Below are 19,942 nucleotides of genomic sequence, written 5' to 3'. Positions count from 1 at the left end.
ATACATAACTTGTAAAGTTATATAACTGATAAACAATTGATCAAATAATCATATTATCATTTAACTTTCTAGTTTTTAGTTTATAAAAAGTGTTTGTACATCATAACTTCAAATATAAACTTTTAAAATTTTTTTCAGAAAAGGTGTTTTTAGATCAATATGTGGAATGTAAATTTAAATTACTACTCAGGTTAAGCTTAGTAACTTCCACACTTGCTATAAATAAGTTTTCACTAATTGTAGCTATTTGGTCAAGCGTAGTAAATTTTTGTTTTATTTATATCTAAAAGTATAAGGTTCATTATTCTTTTCAAAGAAGTTAGAAAAAACTTCTGAAACATATAAAAACTCGTTTGTTCTGTAAAGTACATCGGAAAATAGGCTTTTAATTTTAAATTACATCTCATAATTCATATATGCTGTGCTGCATATCAGAGTTTACAGAATTCGAAAAATAAAGAATTTACAATACTGAATAAACGTTTAAAAAAAATTATACTAATTTTGTGGCGATTTTTTTATAGAAATCTGGGGTTTATGCTGCGCAAAGAAGACTTGGTAAAAAGCATTGTGTTTAGTGCTAATGAATCCCCGGCAGTAGGTTTTAAACTAACTAAAGTAATGATTTAAATACTACTGCTATGAAACTTTTAACAATTAACACAGTGCTTTTTACCGAGTCTAGCAGAATCAACAAGAGGCAACAATTCTAGTCGTTAAAGTTTTTTAGTATTCATATGATTGTTTTAACCTACAATAATGACAAAAAGTACAGCTAACATAGTATGTTGTTACTTTTAAAACTAGTTCACTTACTTGTTTAATAATAATTATTAAAAATATTAATCAATATAGTTTAATTTTTTAGCTATTTTAAGCTTCAAAATTAAAATTCAAAAATATTGTTAGTTTTTTCTACTGGTTAGATATCTTAAACTAACTTACTTTGTTTTCTTCATGTTTTATTGATTTACTATAGATAGACGTTAACATATAATAAAAACATAAAACTAATTTAAACTTGTTTTTAAATATGTTAAATATGAGCGTTTAACATCAATTGAATTAATTAATGTTACTTCTGTAGTAGAGTAGAGACTAGAGCAGGGTTTTCCTATTTTTTTTTTCAAAAGGCTCCCTTAAAAGAAATTAAAAAAGCTGTGGCCCCCTCCAGCAAAATTTCTTAAAAAAATTATCATTAAAATTGCCTAGAACCTTTTTTTTCATCATCAACTCCAGAATATCTAGTGTAAGTTTCAAACTATAGCCTTGTGGTTCCCCCTTATACCGCTTGTGGTAAAATTTTTACTTAAAATAATTACTTTAATGTTAGATATCCACGTTTACCTAACATATCGACATATATTTTAAACTATAAGTATTTAAAAGTAATGATATAAGATATGCAATAATTAATACTGGTAGTTAAGTTTATAATAATAAAACATATGAAATATGCATGTAAAAAATAGTATTATTTTCTTAAAACATTAACTAAAATTACGAATCTTACTTGCTGATACTGCACTGAAATTACATTTGTTTGATTAAGCTGTACTGTAAATAGTAACACACTTACTGTTTATCTTAGTTTAAATTTTCATTAAGTACTTTTCAGCTAAACTTATAAATTTTATACTACATCAAGTTATTCTGTCATTATACAACACCCTTACATTTTCTTAAAGTAACGAAGTATTCCTAATGTAACTTCCAAACTCAATGATTAAACACTATAGTAAATAAAAATAGAATACAACAAGTATTCTGGAATTAATGATGAAGAGCCAAAAAAAGGTTTTAGGTGTACTTAAGAGAAATTTTTGTAGTTTTTGTAGGCCATAGCTTTTTTGATTTATGCCTTATGAAAAAAGTTTGGGAAATTCTGGTCTAGAATCTAGTGTTTACCTTCTTCAGCATAGATAATAGAAATTTTAATGCTATGCACATAATTCTTTAGTTAGTATAAAGTGTGAAAATTTATTTTTACTCTATTTTTCATTTTCTTTTTTTTTATATACCATTTAAGAAACTATATCAATTGAGACAACTTAAATTTGATTTTTTCTTTAAGTATTAACACGTTTAATATTATAATCAAATGGCAGTAATGACGTAATGTGGAAAGTTTTTACAAGCTTGCCAACCTTTACTTTTTTATTAATTAACTGATATAAGTGGAAGATTATTTAAAAGTATGTGGAGCTTGAACAACAGTGTAGTGTATGCTAAACAGTGAAAGTATTTTTCAGCATGCTGTTGGTCTAATTTTTGCATACTATTTGAACAAACTTGTTGAAATAGCAAAATAATATCTAGCCGCAAGATATTTGATAATCTGCTATATTCAAAGAAAACATGCTATTTAGGGGTCAGCAGGTATTCTGTGTTCGCGGGCCAAAACTAAAAAATACAAACATTCGCTGGCCGCAGTTGTAGTTTTTTAAAACTCTCTATAAAAACCCGAATAATCATGTTTAAAATATATGCTAAATGTACCTAAGTAGACTTTTTTTTGGGGTTTTCACTTTGCTTGCTTTAGAATATCTAGTGTGAGTTTCAATTTTTTCTTTTTGCGGGATGCAGACTTTACCTTTCATAGTCCGCAGTTTGCAGACCTCTGGTCTACCCTAACTGTTGTACACGGTAATATTTACTAGATGCAGAAAAAGCTGTAGTTTCTAACACTTTAATGGTGATGATTGACGACAAAAAAGATATATGTCTAGTCTTGTCAAATGAAATAAAAATGCTTTTAATTTTACGATACGACTGTTAGACTACTTAAGATTCATTCATTACAATTTTAATTTAATAATAAGCTCACCTACAAATCTATCAAAATTCAATTATGCTGTAAATAAAAGTACCAGTTAGTAGAATTAGTGACTAAAGCAGGGTCACCAAATTTACATAAATAAATAGTTCTAAATACTGCACAAACGTTTGTTTGTTTTTTATTTAAAGTGTAATGCTTGTATAATTTTGTTGAGATTTTTTAATAATAATCTGGCAACAATAGATTGAAGTAAGATTTCTAATATTTAGAACTTTAAACTTGCCATTTTTGACACACAATGTTTATCACAATTCACAGTTTAACTTGTTTTCAAAATTCTATATATTTAGCCTGTCTAAATTATTTTTCTGCTTAGTTTGTCAGACTAGGTAAGGAACATGATAATCTAAGTGTAAGATACAAAAGCATTTATGACCGTTGAGTTTAACGATAACGACAAACGAAAGGTTTTTCGTAAGCAAGAACAGGACCTAGGACTAGGATCAAACATTTTGAGCTTCTTTTATGTCCTTCAATAAATTATATAAGTTTAAAAAAGCTAAAGTTATACCAAATGTAGTATTAACTTTTGAAAAATACCTAAAACTAAGTACTAAAAACTAAAGCTTCACACAAAAACAAAGGCTTAAACTATATTCTTAATATAAATGAAAAATACTATTAGAGAAAAGTTCTAAAATTAAGTACTACTAGTTTATGATTTTAATAACATTTATATATTTTATAACAAAGTCTATTTATCAAAAAAAAAAGTTTTGTGCTGGACAAGGCGTTAAAAGGTATCTAAGTTCTGTGCGACTCGATAACCAAAAAGTTTTTTGTATATTAGGTCCTAGGACTAAATATTTTGAGCACTTTTTTTGTCGTTCAATAAACAACAATGTATATTTAACAAAAATTTCCTGTTAGTACAGTAAAAAGCATATATATTAACTTTTCGCACTTTAAATTGACACATTAAAATTATATATTTATTAAATATTTTATTTTACGTCTACAATATTTACAAATCTCTAGTTGTTCCGAAGAATAAGGATGCGTTAAAAGTAGTTATAATTTATTTGTGTTAACTTGTAGATAGCATTTGAACTATCTAATTAATTTATAACACAAAGGTTTGTGTAATTAGTTGTTACTTAAAAAAACAGTAAAATATTAATTATTCAATTTGTGTTAAGAATAAGCTTAAAAAACTGAATAAAACTTTAAGTATAATTCTTTTTTTTGTTTAAGAATCTTATTTATAGAATGCTTTTTTCTAAAACTTTTTTTTATACCTTAAACTTTTAGAACTAATAGTATATAATAAAAAAAAATTAATTTATTTAAAAAAAATTATTAAAAACTTTTAGAAAAGTTTAACTTCAAAATTTTATAATTATTCTTTTTTTTCAAACCATTAGAAATAAGATGAAATAAAGAAATACTTACATAACTTAAAGTTTTATGTAAACTAAGGTAGAAAGATTTTAATACTTTCAATAATATCACTGTCCAAATTGATTAAAGTGTTTTAATGCTCACAGTTCAACCAGTGTCAAAATTAAAGAATTAATAATTATTTGATCAAACATTGTGAAATTATTTTATAAAAACAAAACCTACCCAGTTTTTAACCTGTAAAACATTTAGTTTTTTTAATTTTTATATGTAATTGTATTCTATGTCTGTTAAGCAATCTTACTGACTTTAAACTTAATTTACATATTAAATATAACATCATAGAAAATCTGTCCTAGACAAGACTTTAAAAGGTATCTGTGTTGTGCAACTCAATAACCGAAAGGTTCTTTGTGCACCAGGTCATAGGACCAATTATTTTGAGCAATTTTTTCTGTTATTCAACAACAGTTTTATTGATGTTTACAGATTTGCTGCACACTTAAGTTTAAAGTTTCTGACAAACTTCTGTAAGTTTGAAAATTTTCAAATGATCTAAAAACTCTGGCAAATCTTAAATTTGTGCTGCAGAATTCAAATTAGTTCGGATTCTTTCCTTAAATTTCAGAATAAGTATTTTGGCATTTAAATAAACTTTTTTTTAAATTTTTTTTCTTCATAACTTCTTTGAGTCTTTGTTTATTATTATAAATTTTTAAAGTATTAACTCTTTATTTCAAGTATAACATTAAAATGCTTTGAATCTTACCATTTTTCAGTTTTCATATCAATTTAGGGCTAGTTTTTAGTCACTAAATCTAGTTATTTTGTTTTAAAGAATGACCAGACACTTTAGCTGACTCTTGTCAATCTAATACTTATCTGCCATAAAAAAACTCAGACTAGTTTAAAATATTTGGAAAACTCAAACTAAATCAGGATAGTTTAAGCTTCTTTTTAAATTTAGCCTGAACTAGGTTTGTTTAATTTCTTTTAAGTTTAAAACTCTTGCTGTATTAGATACTTTTCTTAAATCTAGGTTTTATTGTTATTTATATTTTTTTTTTCTTATAAGAAGTTGTGTTTTTCTTGAGGTATCTAAGCATTTTATATATTTTTTGATATTTAAAGGATTTCAATCTACAGTAACGTTATTTTTTCTCATGCTAAATTTTTTTTACAATTTTTGCATAAACTCAGGCAGGCTTTCCACCTTCTCAGACTACTCCTGATGAATCAGACTTGTACTATATAGTTTAAAGTGATAAGAATAACTCAGACTTGTTTGATTTTTATTTGAAATCTTAAATCTAAGTCTAGTTTTTATCACTTTAAATATTTTTATTTTCTTTTAAATTATGTTTTGTTATTATTGTTAAGATTTTTTTCTAATAATTATAAAATTTTCAGTATATTAAATCTTGATAGTGTTTTTTCATCCAGCTTTTGGTGCATACTATTTTTTTTGCAATTTTTTATAAACTCAGAGTAGTTCAAGAGTGGCAACCCTGAAATAAAACTTTGAGTTTGTTTATCTAATTAAAAGTAGTAAAATAACAGAATTTTGCTCTTTGACAACTTTGCAGGCTCTCATATTTTTACAAATTTACATTTAAGTTTAGGAGAAGAATTATGTATTACATGTTATTTATTTTAATATCTGAAAGTATCATCAAAAGATAAGTGCTTAAGCACTAAATAAGTATTTAAATTCAAAAAACTAAATTTAAGGGCATAGGGGGGGTCCACCTTGGTTTTTACAAGTTTATTTTATTTAATAGAGTTTTACCTGAGCTATCAGACATTTTTAACCGCTTAAAAAAATTCAAAGTAATTTATTGAGATATGAGCATTCAAAGTCGGTGACCTCAATAGGTTCCTAATGGAAGGCGCAAACTAAAAACGCAAAAAAAAGACCATTTCACTAAAAATCTATCTCCTTCTTCATTTTTTAAGCAATCTTCCTCAAATTTTCACAAAAAGTGTATTATTAAATTTTAAAAAGATTGAATGCAGGAATTTTTTAATTTTGAAAAAAAAAAAAAAAAAACCACCTACTTTTTTCTGTTTTTTTTATCTAAATTTTTTTTTAAAATATTTTTAAAATTCCAACACTCAAAGTCTTTTAAACTATAAAAGGACCATTTCCTGAAAATTTGAGGTCTCTATCTCAAAAAATGAAGGAGAAGATAGGTTTTTAGTGATTTTTTAAATTTCAGAGAAAATTGACCTCGAAAAACTTGCGGTCCATACGTTAGTATCAGAAACTTTTTATGAAAATTAAAATATCTCAAAAGTTAATAAATATTTTTTAGTTCTATAAAAACTGGCTTTTAGTTTGTACTTTTAGCTTTCTTATAAGATCCAATTTTATTTTTAGTAAAAAAAAATGTTGGACCCCCTATGCCCTTAATGCATTTTTGTTGTAGAAATTCAAAACAGTTATTATTTTGAGCACATTCAAACAAATTTTATACTTTAATAGTCAAAATAAATCAATGATAGCAAGTTTGGATGGTTTATTTTTTTCAAAAATTTAATTTATATTTTCCTAAAAACATCATTATTATAAGTAAATAATATTAAAACAGAATTATTTCTTAAGTATAAATGAAAGTATAAGGCTTGGAAATGCAAATATTTTAGAGGAAATTTCCTTAAATTAAACTTTTGAGAAAATATTTTAAAATAACTTGTTTTATCACATACTAAATACACTAAAAAAACTTCAAAAAAAAAATCAATTCTTGTTGTTTATAATAATTTGTTTGTATATCCCAATAAAGTTTCTAAAGAACCTCTTTATTTCTTTTTTTTTGCTGTGAAAAGTACTAAGTTTAACTATAGACTTGAATCTATGATAAACTTGTACAAAATTATTTGTTGTTTTTGGCCTGTTTTTGGAGGAATCTTCCTCTGGCTGTTCTTTAATCATATATGTTCTTTTAACATATAAATTCAATACCTAATTTTTAAAAAATAAGTTTGTCTTTTTTTAATGTTATTATCATTTAAAAAGTTGTATATATTTTTCAGCTAAAAAATAAACTTAAGCATTAAAATGATGGTAAGTTATTAACTGTTTTTATGCTCTTTTTCTAATGTAATGCTTAGATTTGATTAAAGCTTTTATTTTTCTACAAACAATGTTTAAGAATAAACAAATTATATATAATTAGTAAGTATTAGAAATAATTAATATAATTATAAGTATGTTTTGTATAAACTTATCTGTTTTCATCTCTAAATATAAATATCAACTGAACCTTTTTATAAATTAGGGTAGTTTTTTGTTTTTTGATTAGTGGTCTTCTAAAATTTACCAACTGTCTTCCTCATACTACATTTTTAAATTTTTGTTAAATCAACCTTACAAATTAAAATTTAAATATATGGAAAGTTTAAACTTTAAATAGTTAAGTAATTAAACTTAGTGTTTTAATATTGAAAATATAATTATTTTTAAATACTAAAATTATGTTGTTAAACTATGTTATAGTCTCTTTGTTTGAATAAGTTTAGTTTTTTTTTGTTTAATTTCTACCACAGTAAAATCATACCTTTTAAAACAAAATAATGTTTAAAAACTTAAACTAACAAAATTTTAGTCAGGGTTCCCCAAAGTGGGCTAAATGCCCCCTTGGGGGCCATGACATATATTCATGGGGCCATCAGCAGTAAAGGTTCCACAAGGGGGCCATAAGGTCATAATTTTAATTTACACTAGATATTCTGGAGTTGCAGATAAACATCAAAAAAGTAAGAGGATTTAGGTGTTTTTTTAATGATAGTTTTTTGAGTAATCTTGTTAGAGGGGGTCATAGCTTTTTTAATTTCTTCAAAGGGGGACTTCTGAAAAAAAAGTTTTGGAAACCCTGATTTAAATAGTAACTGTACTGTAATAAAACATTTAGATAGAAGTTTAATGTTTATGTTGTGGTTTTTATTGAAATAATTTATAGGATGGTATGGATAATGATCCTGCAATTATGCAGCGTAACCTGAGATCAGTTTCTGTTGATCTCACAGATAATTCTTTAAAAGTTGACATATCTGATGCTTTAAGTGAAAAAGACAAAGTCAAATTTACAGTACATACTAAAGTAAGTTTTGTTAAATATTTAAAAAAAGATAATAAGCTTTAAGTTTTTGTACACTATTTTAGTATTTTTTAAACTCTTATGTGGTACTGCAAATATTTATTTATAAAAAGTTACTAAAAGTTAAAACAACTAATAAAGTTTTCATCATGTTTTTTAATATGGTATTTTAAGTTTAAATATTATTATAATCTATGTTATCTTTTGTTTCATAAAGTTTTAAGTAAATTATGTTAAGTTTTTGATAAAAATAGCAGTAAATTGTACTTTCAAGTGATATGTACTTTTTTTTTAAACTTCCAATTTTAAAAAAGTGAATAACAATTACTGAATATAAGATTTATTTGTAATAGCAATTTGTTGTGATTAAAGTGGTACAGAATAGCTATGAATTATTTTATTATTATAGACAACAATGAAGGAGTTTAAAGGAAATGAATTTTCGGTAGTTCGCCAACATGAAGAGTTTATTTGGTTACATAACTCACTTGTTGAAGATGAAAGATATGCTGGATTATTGGTAATTTTTTGTTTATTAGTTTTTTAAGAATTAGTAATAAGTAATAAAAAAATATATCTGATAATTGAATTAAAAAATGTCTTAACATGTATTTAAACAATTTTAGTATAATTATTTAGAATTAGCTTAAGTTAAATATTAACAGCTATTTTTATCATAATTTTTAATTAACTAACACCTAGATCTTATAATATCTACCAAGATAAAGATTAAAAGCTCCAATTTTTATTACTTAAAGAGTAATATTAACTAGGTAGGTTTCAAAATATTATAATTTTTATTGAAAAAAAAAAGTTATAAAAAGTTATATTCAATTTTTTAGTTGCTTATAGTATTATTAATAACAACATTTTTCTTCACATTTTTTTCTTTAAAAAATCTTTAAAATCTGTTTCTCTATAAAAACTTTAGAATGAACTTGATCTTTAGACTTTTTGTATTAAGACAGATATTAGTCTACTTTAGAAAAGTTAAATTTTATTTGTTATTACTAGGTAAACTTTTAGTAAGTACTTTTGATAAATATTTTGTTTTAAATAAAAACAAGTTGTACAGTAATCTTCCTTTATTGTACCAACATATGTTTCTGTGTGTTAACGAATCAGCACACTTCAACTGGGTTCTGTAAGAAAAATAATTTTTGTAATGAAAGAATAGAAGCATAGAATAAAGTGGGTGTATACATGTTTTTCATTAAAATAAAATAATTTCTACAGATAATAGTTAATAATAGGTAAAATACTTAGTATTAAATCCGACTGTTATAAAACTATATAATATTTGTAATTATCAAGTCTAAAACAAGTAAAGTAAACTAAAATACACAACAAAACAACAAATCATAATATAAACAAAGAACTCACGTTAAATGGGAAGAATAACTGATTCAAATTTACTGTTGTTAATCAATGAACGAAATACATTCATTACATCTAATAATTACGTCACAATATAAATGAGGTTATTTCAACTGTTTAATTTGTATTGCAAAGTTTATTAATTTAGTTTTTATGTTTGTAATCTATTTTGAACAAAAATAATACATCAACCATTAGTTAGTGAATCAATAAAATTTAATAAAACTTAACAACGGCAAAGACAATAAAAGTCACAGAAACTCAATGTAACATGTTTATTATATATCAAAAGCTTGTAAAGATTAAATCAAAAGTTCACTAACTAATGGTTGATGTATTATTTTTGTTCAAAATAGATTACAAACATAAAAACTAAATTAACAAACTTTGCAATACAAATTAAACTGTTGAAATAACCTCATTTATAATGTGACGTAATTATTAGATGTAATGAATGTATTTCGTTCATTGATTAACAACAGTAAATTTGAATCAGTTATTCTTCCCATTTAACGTGAGTGCTTTGTTTATATTATGATTTGTTGTTTTGTTGTGTATTTTAGTTTACTTTACTTGTTTTAGACTTAATAATTACCAATATTATATAGTTTTATAACAGTCGGATTTCATATTAAGTATTTTTATTATTAACTATTATCTGTAGAAATTATTTTATTTTAATGAAAAACATGTATACACCCACTTTATTCTATGCTTCTATTCTTTCATTACAAAAATTATTTTTCTTACAGAACCCAGTTGAAGTGTGCTGATTCGTTAACACACAGAAATATATGTTGGTACAATAAAGGAAGGTTACTGTATAATTTGTTTTTAATTATATTCCAGTAAAGTTATTTCACTAGGATCTTTTGTTAGCAAACGATTAAACCTATATTTTGAACAGTTATTTTGAAACTAATTTAAAAGTATAAACCTTTTTTTTTAGCAAAATATCTGGACGTTTTTTATTTTAATGTAATTTTTATATCTGAAACTATATATAGAAAATTTTGTATGACATTGAATTTTACATAAAATATAATTATTTTAATTACTGACATCTTTGGATAGTCTCCTTAAGTATTTTGGCTGTTTATTTCCTTATAGAACAATAGAAAAACAGAGCTAGAATTGATATCTGAATATAAATAAAAAAGTTAGGAAAAAGTAAACCAATTGCAGATAGTATTAATTTAATTATTATAAGTGAAAAAGTCTCTATTTTAAGTTTCACTCGGTAAACAGTTAAAAAAATTTGCAGCTAGAAAGGTATTTTTACTAACAACTTTTTACTAACTTATTAGAGATTTTTCTTAAATATTATTAGGTATATAAATAAACACTAAATAAACTTTTAAAAAATAAACAATATACCACCAAACAGATACCACCACCCCCTTTGAAACCCGACTTTGACGCTTCGCGGGAAAAGCTTGCAAAGTTGAGTGAGGGCGAAGGATCAATGACAAAAGAAGAATTCACCAGAATGAAGGCTGAACTAGAAGCGTTAGTTTAAGAAAGAGTTTATTTTGAGTATCAATTATGGAAATATAATTGTAAAATTTGTTAAAGGTACATTTATATAGAAAAGTATGATTTGAGATTGCATTAAGTTTTAAAATTGTATTGATGTTTGACTTAAATACGACGATATTTCAAAACTTATACTGTAATTGGTAATTAAACAAATAAAAGAAAAATAATTTGATAATCATTGATTTTATAGTTAACAATATGATTTCAATAATCTTCTACATGTTAATTGAATATAAGCTTTTATTCAGTTTACAAATTTTAAAATCTTCTTAATTTAAATGTTTGGATCCTATAAAATAATATTTATTTAAATACTCTGTAGTAAAGGTGTTTAACAAACAAACAATATTAATGCTTTTATTTGAGGACAAATCTACAAATATGACTTAAATAACTAAATAGTTTCGTCAATTTATAAAAATTATTTCTAAGTATATGAATAATTTTTTGTTGTGATTTTTTTTTATTTCAAAAAATAATTAAATACAAAAAATCATTATTGAAATATCTCTAGAATGTCTTATCTAATCAGTTTACTTTTGAGTTTGGTTTTGTATTTCTCGTTTTTGCATATGTTATCGTTTAGCATACTTTTGTATCTTTTAAATTATAACTAAGATATAAATTTGTTGCATGTTTATTATTGTAATAATAAACTAATATATAATTTGTACATACCAAACATTAATTAAGCAATTATATTGAATTTAGTTATGTTGTTAAGGTGTATTATACAGCTACTAATTTAATTTTTTTTTCCAGTGAATACTTGGCTATTTTCAAAAAAACTGTTGCTATGCATGAAATATTTCTTCAAAGATTGACACAACACACCCAGTTAAAAACTAATCACAACTTCAGAGTTTTCCTTGAATTTGAGAAAGAGGTTGTTTATTTTATACTTTATTTGCTTTAAAAATAATTAGGATATTTTTTCAAACATATATTTGGTACTTAAGAGTAAAGGCTTGTTTAAATTTAGTCGCAAATAGTAAACTTTCTGATGTTATTTAGTTTTACTTGTGAATGCGTGCTATAATAAGTAGTTCTCACAAACTAAAAAATAGTTACAAGAAATTTTTCTTAAATTACGCTGTTATACTGATATAAACTAAAAGTACTTAATTTTTGCTCAACATTAATAATAGATGATTAAATAGTGTTTCGAAATTTTTTAGATCTCATTGCTTGTAGGATTTCTGCTTATTGAAAATAATTAAACCAGTTATTTTTTTTAGCTTGTTGTGCAAATTTAAGTACTTTTATGTATCTAAAAAATATTCTAGTTTAGACAACTTTATTTTTCATAATATAATACATAATTGTGTTATTTCATAGCTTATAGTAAAATAAAATGTAATAATTTTTATCTATTTTAAATACTAGATTACACAAACCAAAAGAAAAGAAGAATTTAATTAAAACCATATAAATTTTACTGTGTAAAATTGTGAGTGTTGTTTTAAGACAATTGAACAAGGTTTTGAATATAAATGAAATGCAATAAAATGATTTGTCTCTCATATTATTCTTAGAAATTTAAAAATGTATTAAATATAAATAATACTTTATACTTTTGGACTTTTTTGATTTGTGTCTAATAACTATAATTATTCTGAATTTCCAACTTGGTATAAAGTTTTATATTTACTTTCTGTATACTCTATTGTCATTGTTTGCTTAGATTTATGCAAAAAACATTATTTTTATTAATTTTTTTTAAATGGTTTCTTTAGGTTAATATATTGTTAAATATTTCATTTTAGTTAACTGTTACGATAGTAAGGTGCATACCATCCATGATTTAAAAATTTAGAAATTTGAATTTTTTTTTGTATGTAATTGCTTAAACTTATCAATAAAGTAGATTTCAAATTTATTTAACCTAAATCTTACATTTAAATTTTTTTAAGCAAGCTTGAGTCCAATAACCAATTAAGTTGTTTGTTTTTTTCTAAATTATAAGTTCTAAACTATAGCTGTTTTCTTATTCAAACCAAGTTAATTTAATTATATCAATATAGTTGGGCGTGCGTGGTAAAAACAAAAAAGAGAAATTGACTGGATTGTTTAGAAAAGTGACTAAAACAGCCGATGAAGCCTTGCTGCTAAGCAATCAGAAAGTTAGTTGTTGCAAGCTAATTTTTATTATTATATTTAACAAAGTATATAAGTAGCTTTAATAAAATGTTAAATTAAATGCTTTAATGTAAATTCAGATTTTAGTAGCAAATATATATATGTAAGTAACTCTTAATTTAAGTTAGTTCGAACAAATTGTGAAGCTAAAAACTATATTTAAACACAATTTTAGCCATAAAATAGTTTTTTTAATAGTTAAGATGCAAAAAGTTTCTATACAACTATATCTATTTTTTAAACAAGCAAAATAATTGAATTACAATAAACTTTGATTAAGTAAGTCTAGGTTTTTTTATATCTATACAGTTCAATTATCTTTTTTTTGCATACACTGCTTTTTGCTTTTAATAAGAAAGCAAAAATTAAATGAGTACATACTAGTTCATATATATATAGTTGTATACCACAGATGTTTTTATTACAAACTTTGTTTTTAAACCATAAAATTCGTTTATAGTTACTACTCACATAAACACTATACATAATTATACATGCTTTTTTTCGTGTTAATATTTTATAGACTCCGTAGATCTGTTCTTAAATTTATTTGAGAGCAGTGAAACGCCGTTAGTCGGAATAAAGTTTTGACATAAAAACATATGTGGTATATGTTCCGATAAGCTTAGCTTATCAGGATCTCCAGGATTTAACGCCTTTTAACGTTACATCTTATAGTTGTATACTTAATTTTTGTATGGATTTTAGATATTATCTATCGTACATCAATATTTTTCTTAATCGTTTTTTTTAGCTCTTATTTCTTTCTATAAGTACTAAATTTTTCAATTGTAGCACCAAAATATTTTAACTCTAAAAACAACTAAAGATAAGAAGAATGCAAATATTAATTAAAAAAATATTTTCTGTAGTTTGTTAATGTGTTTTATTTATTAAGTATACTATTTTACTTTCAAGATAATTTCAAATTAAAGTTTAACAAGGTATTCTGAAATTTTGTTTTTTAAAATTAATTCTATGATTGTTGAAGTTCATTACATTACTCAAACATGTTTTTGACAGAAGTATTTCAAAATTTAGTAGTTGTACATTGACATTAAACTACTGGTTTTATGCCAATTCAAATTACAACAATTCAATGTCGACAACTAAAATTCTAAAGTTTTTGAATTTTTAAGCGTCAAAATTGAAAAAGTCTAATTTGAACTGTTAGAATAAGAAATTATGTGTACCCAATAGTTTAGCTTTTTAAATGTTGTTTCATTCTACTGTTTAATATGCAGGCACATAAGATTAAGTCATGCTACATAAACTACTTAAAATACTTTTGTTTTCATTTAAGTGACCTTATTTTAGGTTTTTTCAATTTTAGAACAAAATAACAAATAATTGATGTTTCTTCATTAAATTATACCCTTTGCCCTTACTACTTAGTCTCAATTTTTGTATATTAAAAAATTCTAAAGTGCTTATTTTATATCAATTTTACGTTTTTTTGTTTATAAAAATTTATTTAGCTGTGGTTTGTCTGTTAAATTTATTACAATTGTTAAAAGTTTTAAATGTAAAATTCTTAGGACAGCGATGAGTTTTTTGAACATGAAAAGCTTTTCATGAATGACTACAATAGTAAAATTAAAGATGCAACTTCTAAGAGTGACAGAATAACGAAAACTCACAAACGTAAGTCTCCTGTTTAGATACTTAAAGTAACTATCAGGGTTCGTGCGCGTCAGGCTAAATCAGGCTAAGTCAGGCCAAATCAGTTTTTTTGAAAAAAGTTGAAAAACGTCAGGCTAAATCAGTTTTTGTATTTAAAAACTTGAGAACACAGTTTTTCTCTGTTCAAATGTTTGAAAATTTTTGATTTAAAGAATTGAGAAATCTTTTTAAGATGAAATTGAGATGTGAATTAATTCTAAATAAAGATATAGTTATTAAAGACAAATTCAGTCAGTATTTGTAAAAATAAATGCTTGAAACATTTTGTTGAATCTATAAAAATTTTTAAGAATCTTCATTATTTTGTTTTGAGTAGGTTATATACGTCATAATTATGAAATTTCATAAAAAAATACACTTTAAACATTACAGTGTAGTTCAACAACTTAGCTGTTTGTTTGAATTTGTTTACATCAGCTATTTTTCTCAGAGTTTACTTGGTTGAACTGTTTTAATTTCCAATTTAAAGGCTTTATACCAAATAATTTTTAGATTAAGTATCTTAGCAGTTTATTCAGATATTTTACTGTTTGTTTAAAGTTATTAGAGATATTCCCAACACTAAAACTTAGCTATAAGATATAAGTACTAAGTTTTGTCGGAGTACAAATTTTAGGTACAATTAATTTTTCTTTACAAGAACAAAATATTCAAGGTTTTTTATTTAAATTTAAGTGAAGCTTTTTAAATCTGATATGACATCAACAATCACTGTATTTATTTAGAGTTTAGGATTAATAATTATGTATCAATTTTAAGTATTAGCAAAATACTATAACAAACATTTTTTACTTGTTTTAATACGCGTGTAAGCATTTCATTTTAAATTTTAATAAAACACGACAGTGCACATTGTTTTATTATAAATCTTCTGGTTATAGTGTTTTTACTTAGTGCTTAATTAAATTGAATAATTGTGTTTAGTAATATATAATATAAATTTTTACACTAGTATTAGATTAGATATAACACTTATTTTTAAACTTATCAATGAATTTGTTATGTTAAGGGCATAGGGGGATTTTCACCCTTTTTAAAATTTAGTCTTAATTTATTGAGTTGTAATTAAGCTATGAGTTGCTTTTTGAATATTTTTAAAGCTCAAAATATTTTTAAGATAAAGCTGGTTGAAGTCGGAGACTACAATAGTACTAATCAAGACCCCCCAATACCTAAAAAAACTTCTAAAGGGGATTTTCCTTATGTTGAAAAAATGTCAGGCTAAATAGGTCTCAGTCAGGCTAAATAAAAAAAAATTCGCGCACGAACCCTGAACTATACTTTAATAAAAAGGTGATTGTGTTTTTTTGTCACTTTGAATATAAGTTTTCCAGTAGTTAATAAACTAAAGTTCAAGTTTGTTTTGTTTATCAAGTGAAAATGTTACAGAGTGCTTGTCTGATCTTCTGAAAATAACGAGTTGTTTGCAAGGATTATCCACTATTGAGACATCTGTACCTGCTTGCAAAGAAGTCGGATTCGATAAGTTTGTTGTTTTGTGTATCTATTAGTTGTTAGAGAAAAACCATAAAATGCTAATAATCATAATTCAGATGTGGAAAGTTTTAGTATAATAATATTTTTAGCCATACTACATCTAATTATTTTGTCGTTACTTTTTATGTAAAAAGATATATAAATTTCATAAAATGAATTATTTAAAAATATTAAAAAGTAAAAATCGACAAGTATATTTAATTGATAGATATTTAGTTAAAATATTTATTTTCGATATTTTTTAAAAATTTCGTTTCTCTTTTTTTCACAAAATTTTTATTACAAACAGGACTTTGCTGCAAGTTCATGATACATTAGAAAAAGCAAGAGTAAGTTTTTGAATTATATGCTGTCAAGATTTTTATTACAAAAAAATAGTTGTTTAGGAAATAATTTTTAGATTTTTTTTCATTTTCAGTAATACAAAGTTGATAGAATATTAAATTGTTTAAACATATTTAGAACCAAGTTAACGATAAATTGTACTAATTTATTAATTTTAGATAAGAGTGTTATAAAAACATTTATTTTTACACAATTGACCTATAGTAATAAAAAGTATTTCTTATTTATTTTTAGGCTACCTTCATTAATAGTTTATATTTAATAAAAGTCTAAGCAAATAATCTAGATAGTTAATTAAAAGACCTTGTATCAAAACCATATAAATTTTTCGTGCTAAAAATAAGTACTATTAGAACAACTAAATTAAAGTTGTTTACTTTTACAAAACGTGTAACTGTTTGTTGTTATAAATCATATATACCACGACGTGCGAAAGTTTCCAGAAGTATTTAATGAAATTGCATTTGAGAATCTAATTGTTGACTTGCAGAAAACTGAGGGCAGGATGTGTTGCGACGCTGATTTGAAGCTGAGCGACTTGCTGAGGTACTACTCGCGTGACTCGCAAGCTTGCAAGGACCTGCTGTACCGGAGGAGCAAGGTGTTGGCGCAGTACGAGAAATCAAACAAGGATTTGGACAACGCGAGAGCTAAAGGGAAGAACGTGCAGCAAGTAAGTTAAAATTTTGTTGAATTCTTAATAACTTCCCAGTTCACTAGCACAAAGAAATTCAGCAAAAAAGTTTAAGTTTGCCAAAAATAAGTTTCACTTTAATTTTTCGAAATATTTACATAATATTAAGTGCATCTAGTTGTTATTCACTAGATAAAATTAGATAAAACGTTTAATCTACTTTATTAATGATAAATTATGTCTGAAAATTGATGGTAAAACTCATTTGTTCTCAAGCAAATCTATTACACTTATACTAGTGAATAATTTTCAACATCCTACTGTATGAAGTTGTGCTAAAGCTACCTTATTTCAATATATTTAATATTTTTTAAGGCTGTGGACGCACAGAAAGCTGCAAGGAGCAAGTTTGAGAAGCTGAGCGAAGTTGGTAAGGAGGAACTGATACAGTTTAAATCCAGGAGAGTTCAAGCTTTCAGGAAAAATCTGCTGGAATTTGGAGAACTACAGATCAAGCATTCAAAGGTTTGTGTTTATCTCCAATGGTGGGAAATGTAAAGCTAATTTAATGTTTTATTATTGAGTAAGTTGATCAACCTAGCCTAAACTAGTTTTAGTTATTTTGTCAACTTAAAGCTTGTCTTTGTAAAACAATATTTTTGTATTGATACAGCAAGGAACTTCGTAGTTTTTGTAAAACAATTATAATAGCACTTACAATTTTACTAAGTTTGACTTCTGCATACGTTTTTTAACTAAGTATACTTAAGTGAAACAAACAAAATCGTTCCAAGTTTTTTATATTATAAAAGATAGCTACTATAAGTAGTTAAAAAAAAAATTTGATTGGTAAAATTTTGATTTTTAAAAGTTTTGTTTTCACAAGATGTATTGCGGCTGAAGTTGTTTTAACTATTTTAGATAAGTGTAAGGAATTCAAACAAAAATTGCGTAGTTGTTTTCGTTTTTTACTTGTATAGAATTGTAACACTAATTAGTTTTATTTTTGCAGGCGATGGTAAACACTTTAAAAACTTGCATTGCAAATTTGGAACAACTTTGAAAAGATCCAATAAAACATCTGAACATTTTCCACTCATGTATTTACTAAAAATTATTTTGTAGCTATGAAGCTACTTTTCCTTCGTTTAAAATATTTGTCAGCTTTGTATACTATCTAACTTATTTGATCATTTTTTTCTTAGCATTTGTATACTTGCTTGATTTTCCTATTGCAGTACTTCATTTTCTATGATTACGTTTTAGTGTTTAAAAAGTTATGACATATTTAAAAAATATGATGTAAATTTTGATAATGACCATGTGTTTTAGCAATGCAGAGTTAACAATTAATTTTAAGTAGAATGTATAAAAAATGCTACCGACTAATTGCACAATAAAAGTTAATTTATGATAAAGATTAACAGGTTTACACATTTTAAAAATAAGCAGAATTTTTTAATAAGTGCTGCGAGAATATTTTTCGTTTATTTTTGTTGAGGCCTTACATGGTTGGTATTAATCCCCATTGAGTCAAAAATATTTTTATAATTTAAAAAAAATGTGTGTTTTGTCTATAGTGTAACGTTATCAATTAGTTTGCTTCGAGAAGTTTAGATTTTGTATCCTTGATTCTAAATTTCTTAGTAGTGGTATGCTAAATGATTCAAATATTTTATATATATTAAGTATATGTTTAAAGTAATAAAAGTTTTTAATTTGTAAAACTATTAATGAGTAACACAGTCATCATAAATTTTTCTGATATATTGTGTAATACAATGGTATTGTAGTTTGAAAACTCTGCTATATTTTTATTAAGATTTTTGAACTAATTTTAATACTTTAAAAAATTCTCTTTCTTGAAAAATAAAATATTACTTGCTATAAAACATTTTTTTATTTTCTACGCTTACATGTTCTTTTTCAATTTAACTAATAACGTGCAATCTATAACTTTCGTTATTTTTCTAATAAATATGTATCACCTTGAATAAAGCATTTTAAAATCGTTTACATGCCAATAAATATTTATATCATTAGTTTTGCAAAATTTTGCTAATTTTTTATGTTCTTTTTTTTATCTTAATCACTGTTCCAATATAAAACAGATTTGCAATGTACCATAAAAAAAAAAAATGTTAAAAGTTTGAAGACGAAACACATTTAGGCTTCGTTCGTTTTTATGTAAATTGATACAGCTAGTTATGATTATTATAAGACCTTAAATGTTTTTTGAAAAATTCTTAAGTAGTCATAATGTGTTTTATGTCATTAGATGATCACAAGAAACATCACGTTTAATTGTTTTAATTTTTTTTATCACAAAAGTTACCACAAAAAATAAGTGAGTTAATAGCAACATCTTTAATAAAGTTTTCGTATAAATTGAACTTGTAAAGTTAAGAAAAATAAAATCTAATTAAATTTTTTAAATAATGTGATTAA

General features: G+C 24.5%; 1 protein-coding gene across 1 annotated transcript; it reads left to right on the top strand.

Annotated features, from left to right (window-relative positions):
* Nucleotides 1–6,917: 6,917 nt before the first annotated feature.
* LOC145839493 (sorting nexin-6-like) lies at nt 6,918–19,497 on the top strand. Its single transcript, XM_082947082.1, has 12 exons — nt 6,918–7,247; nt 8,143–8,283; nt 8,690–8,800; nt 11,045–11,166; nt 11,959–12,082; nt 13,221–13,319; nt 14,874–14,979; nt 16,408–16,504; nt 16,805–16,844; nt 17,351–17,533; nt 17,870–18,019; nt 18,507–19,497. The coding sequence occupies exons 1-12, from the start codon at nt 7,242–7,244 to the stop codon at nt 18,555–18,557; spliced, it is 1,230 nt and encodes a 409-aa protein (XP_082803208.1). The 5' UTR covers nt 6,918–7,241; the 3' UTR covers nt 18,558–19,497.
* Nucleotides 19,498–19,942: the final 445 nt, after the last annotated feature.

The sequence above is a fragment of the Thalia democratica genome, chromosome 6 (genome assembly GCF_965202585.1).
Source record: "Thalia democratica chromosome 6, ktThaDemo2.hap1.1, whole genome shotgun sequence".
Lineage (NCBI taxonomy): Eukaryota > Metazoa > Chordata > Thaliacea > Salpida > Salpidae > Thalia > Thalia democratica.
This window is presented reverse-complemented; position numbering and strand designations above follow the sequence as displayed.

Bases quoted from the DNA above. Each gene is read 5' to 3' on its own strand.
- LOC145839493 (XM_082947082.1), top strand. The intron at 16,845-17,350 runs GTAAGTTTTTGA...GTTGACTTGCAG, and splicing joins ATACATTAGAAAAAGCAAGA to AAAACTGAGGGCAGGATGTG. The intron at 18,020-18,506 runs GTTTGTGTTTAT...TTATTTTTGCAG, and splicing joins TACAGATCAAGCATTCAAAG to GCGATGGTAAACACTTTAAA.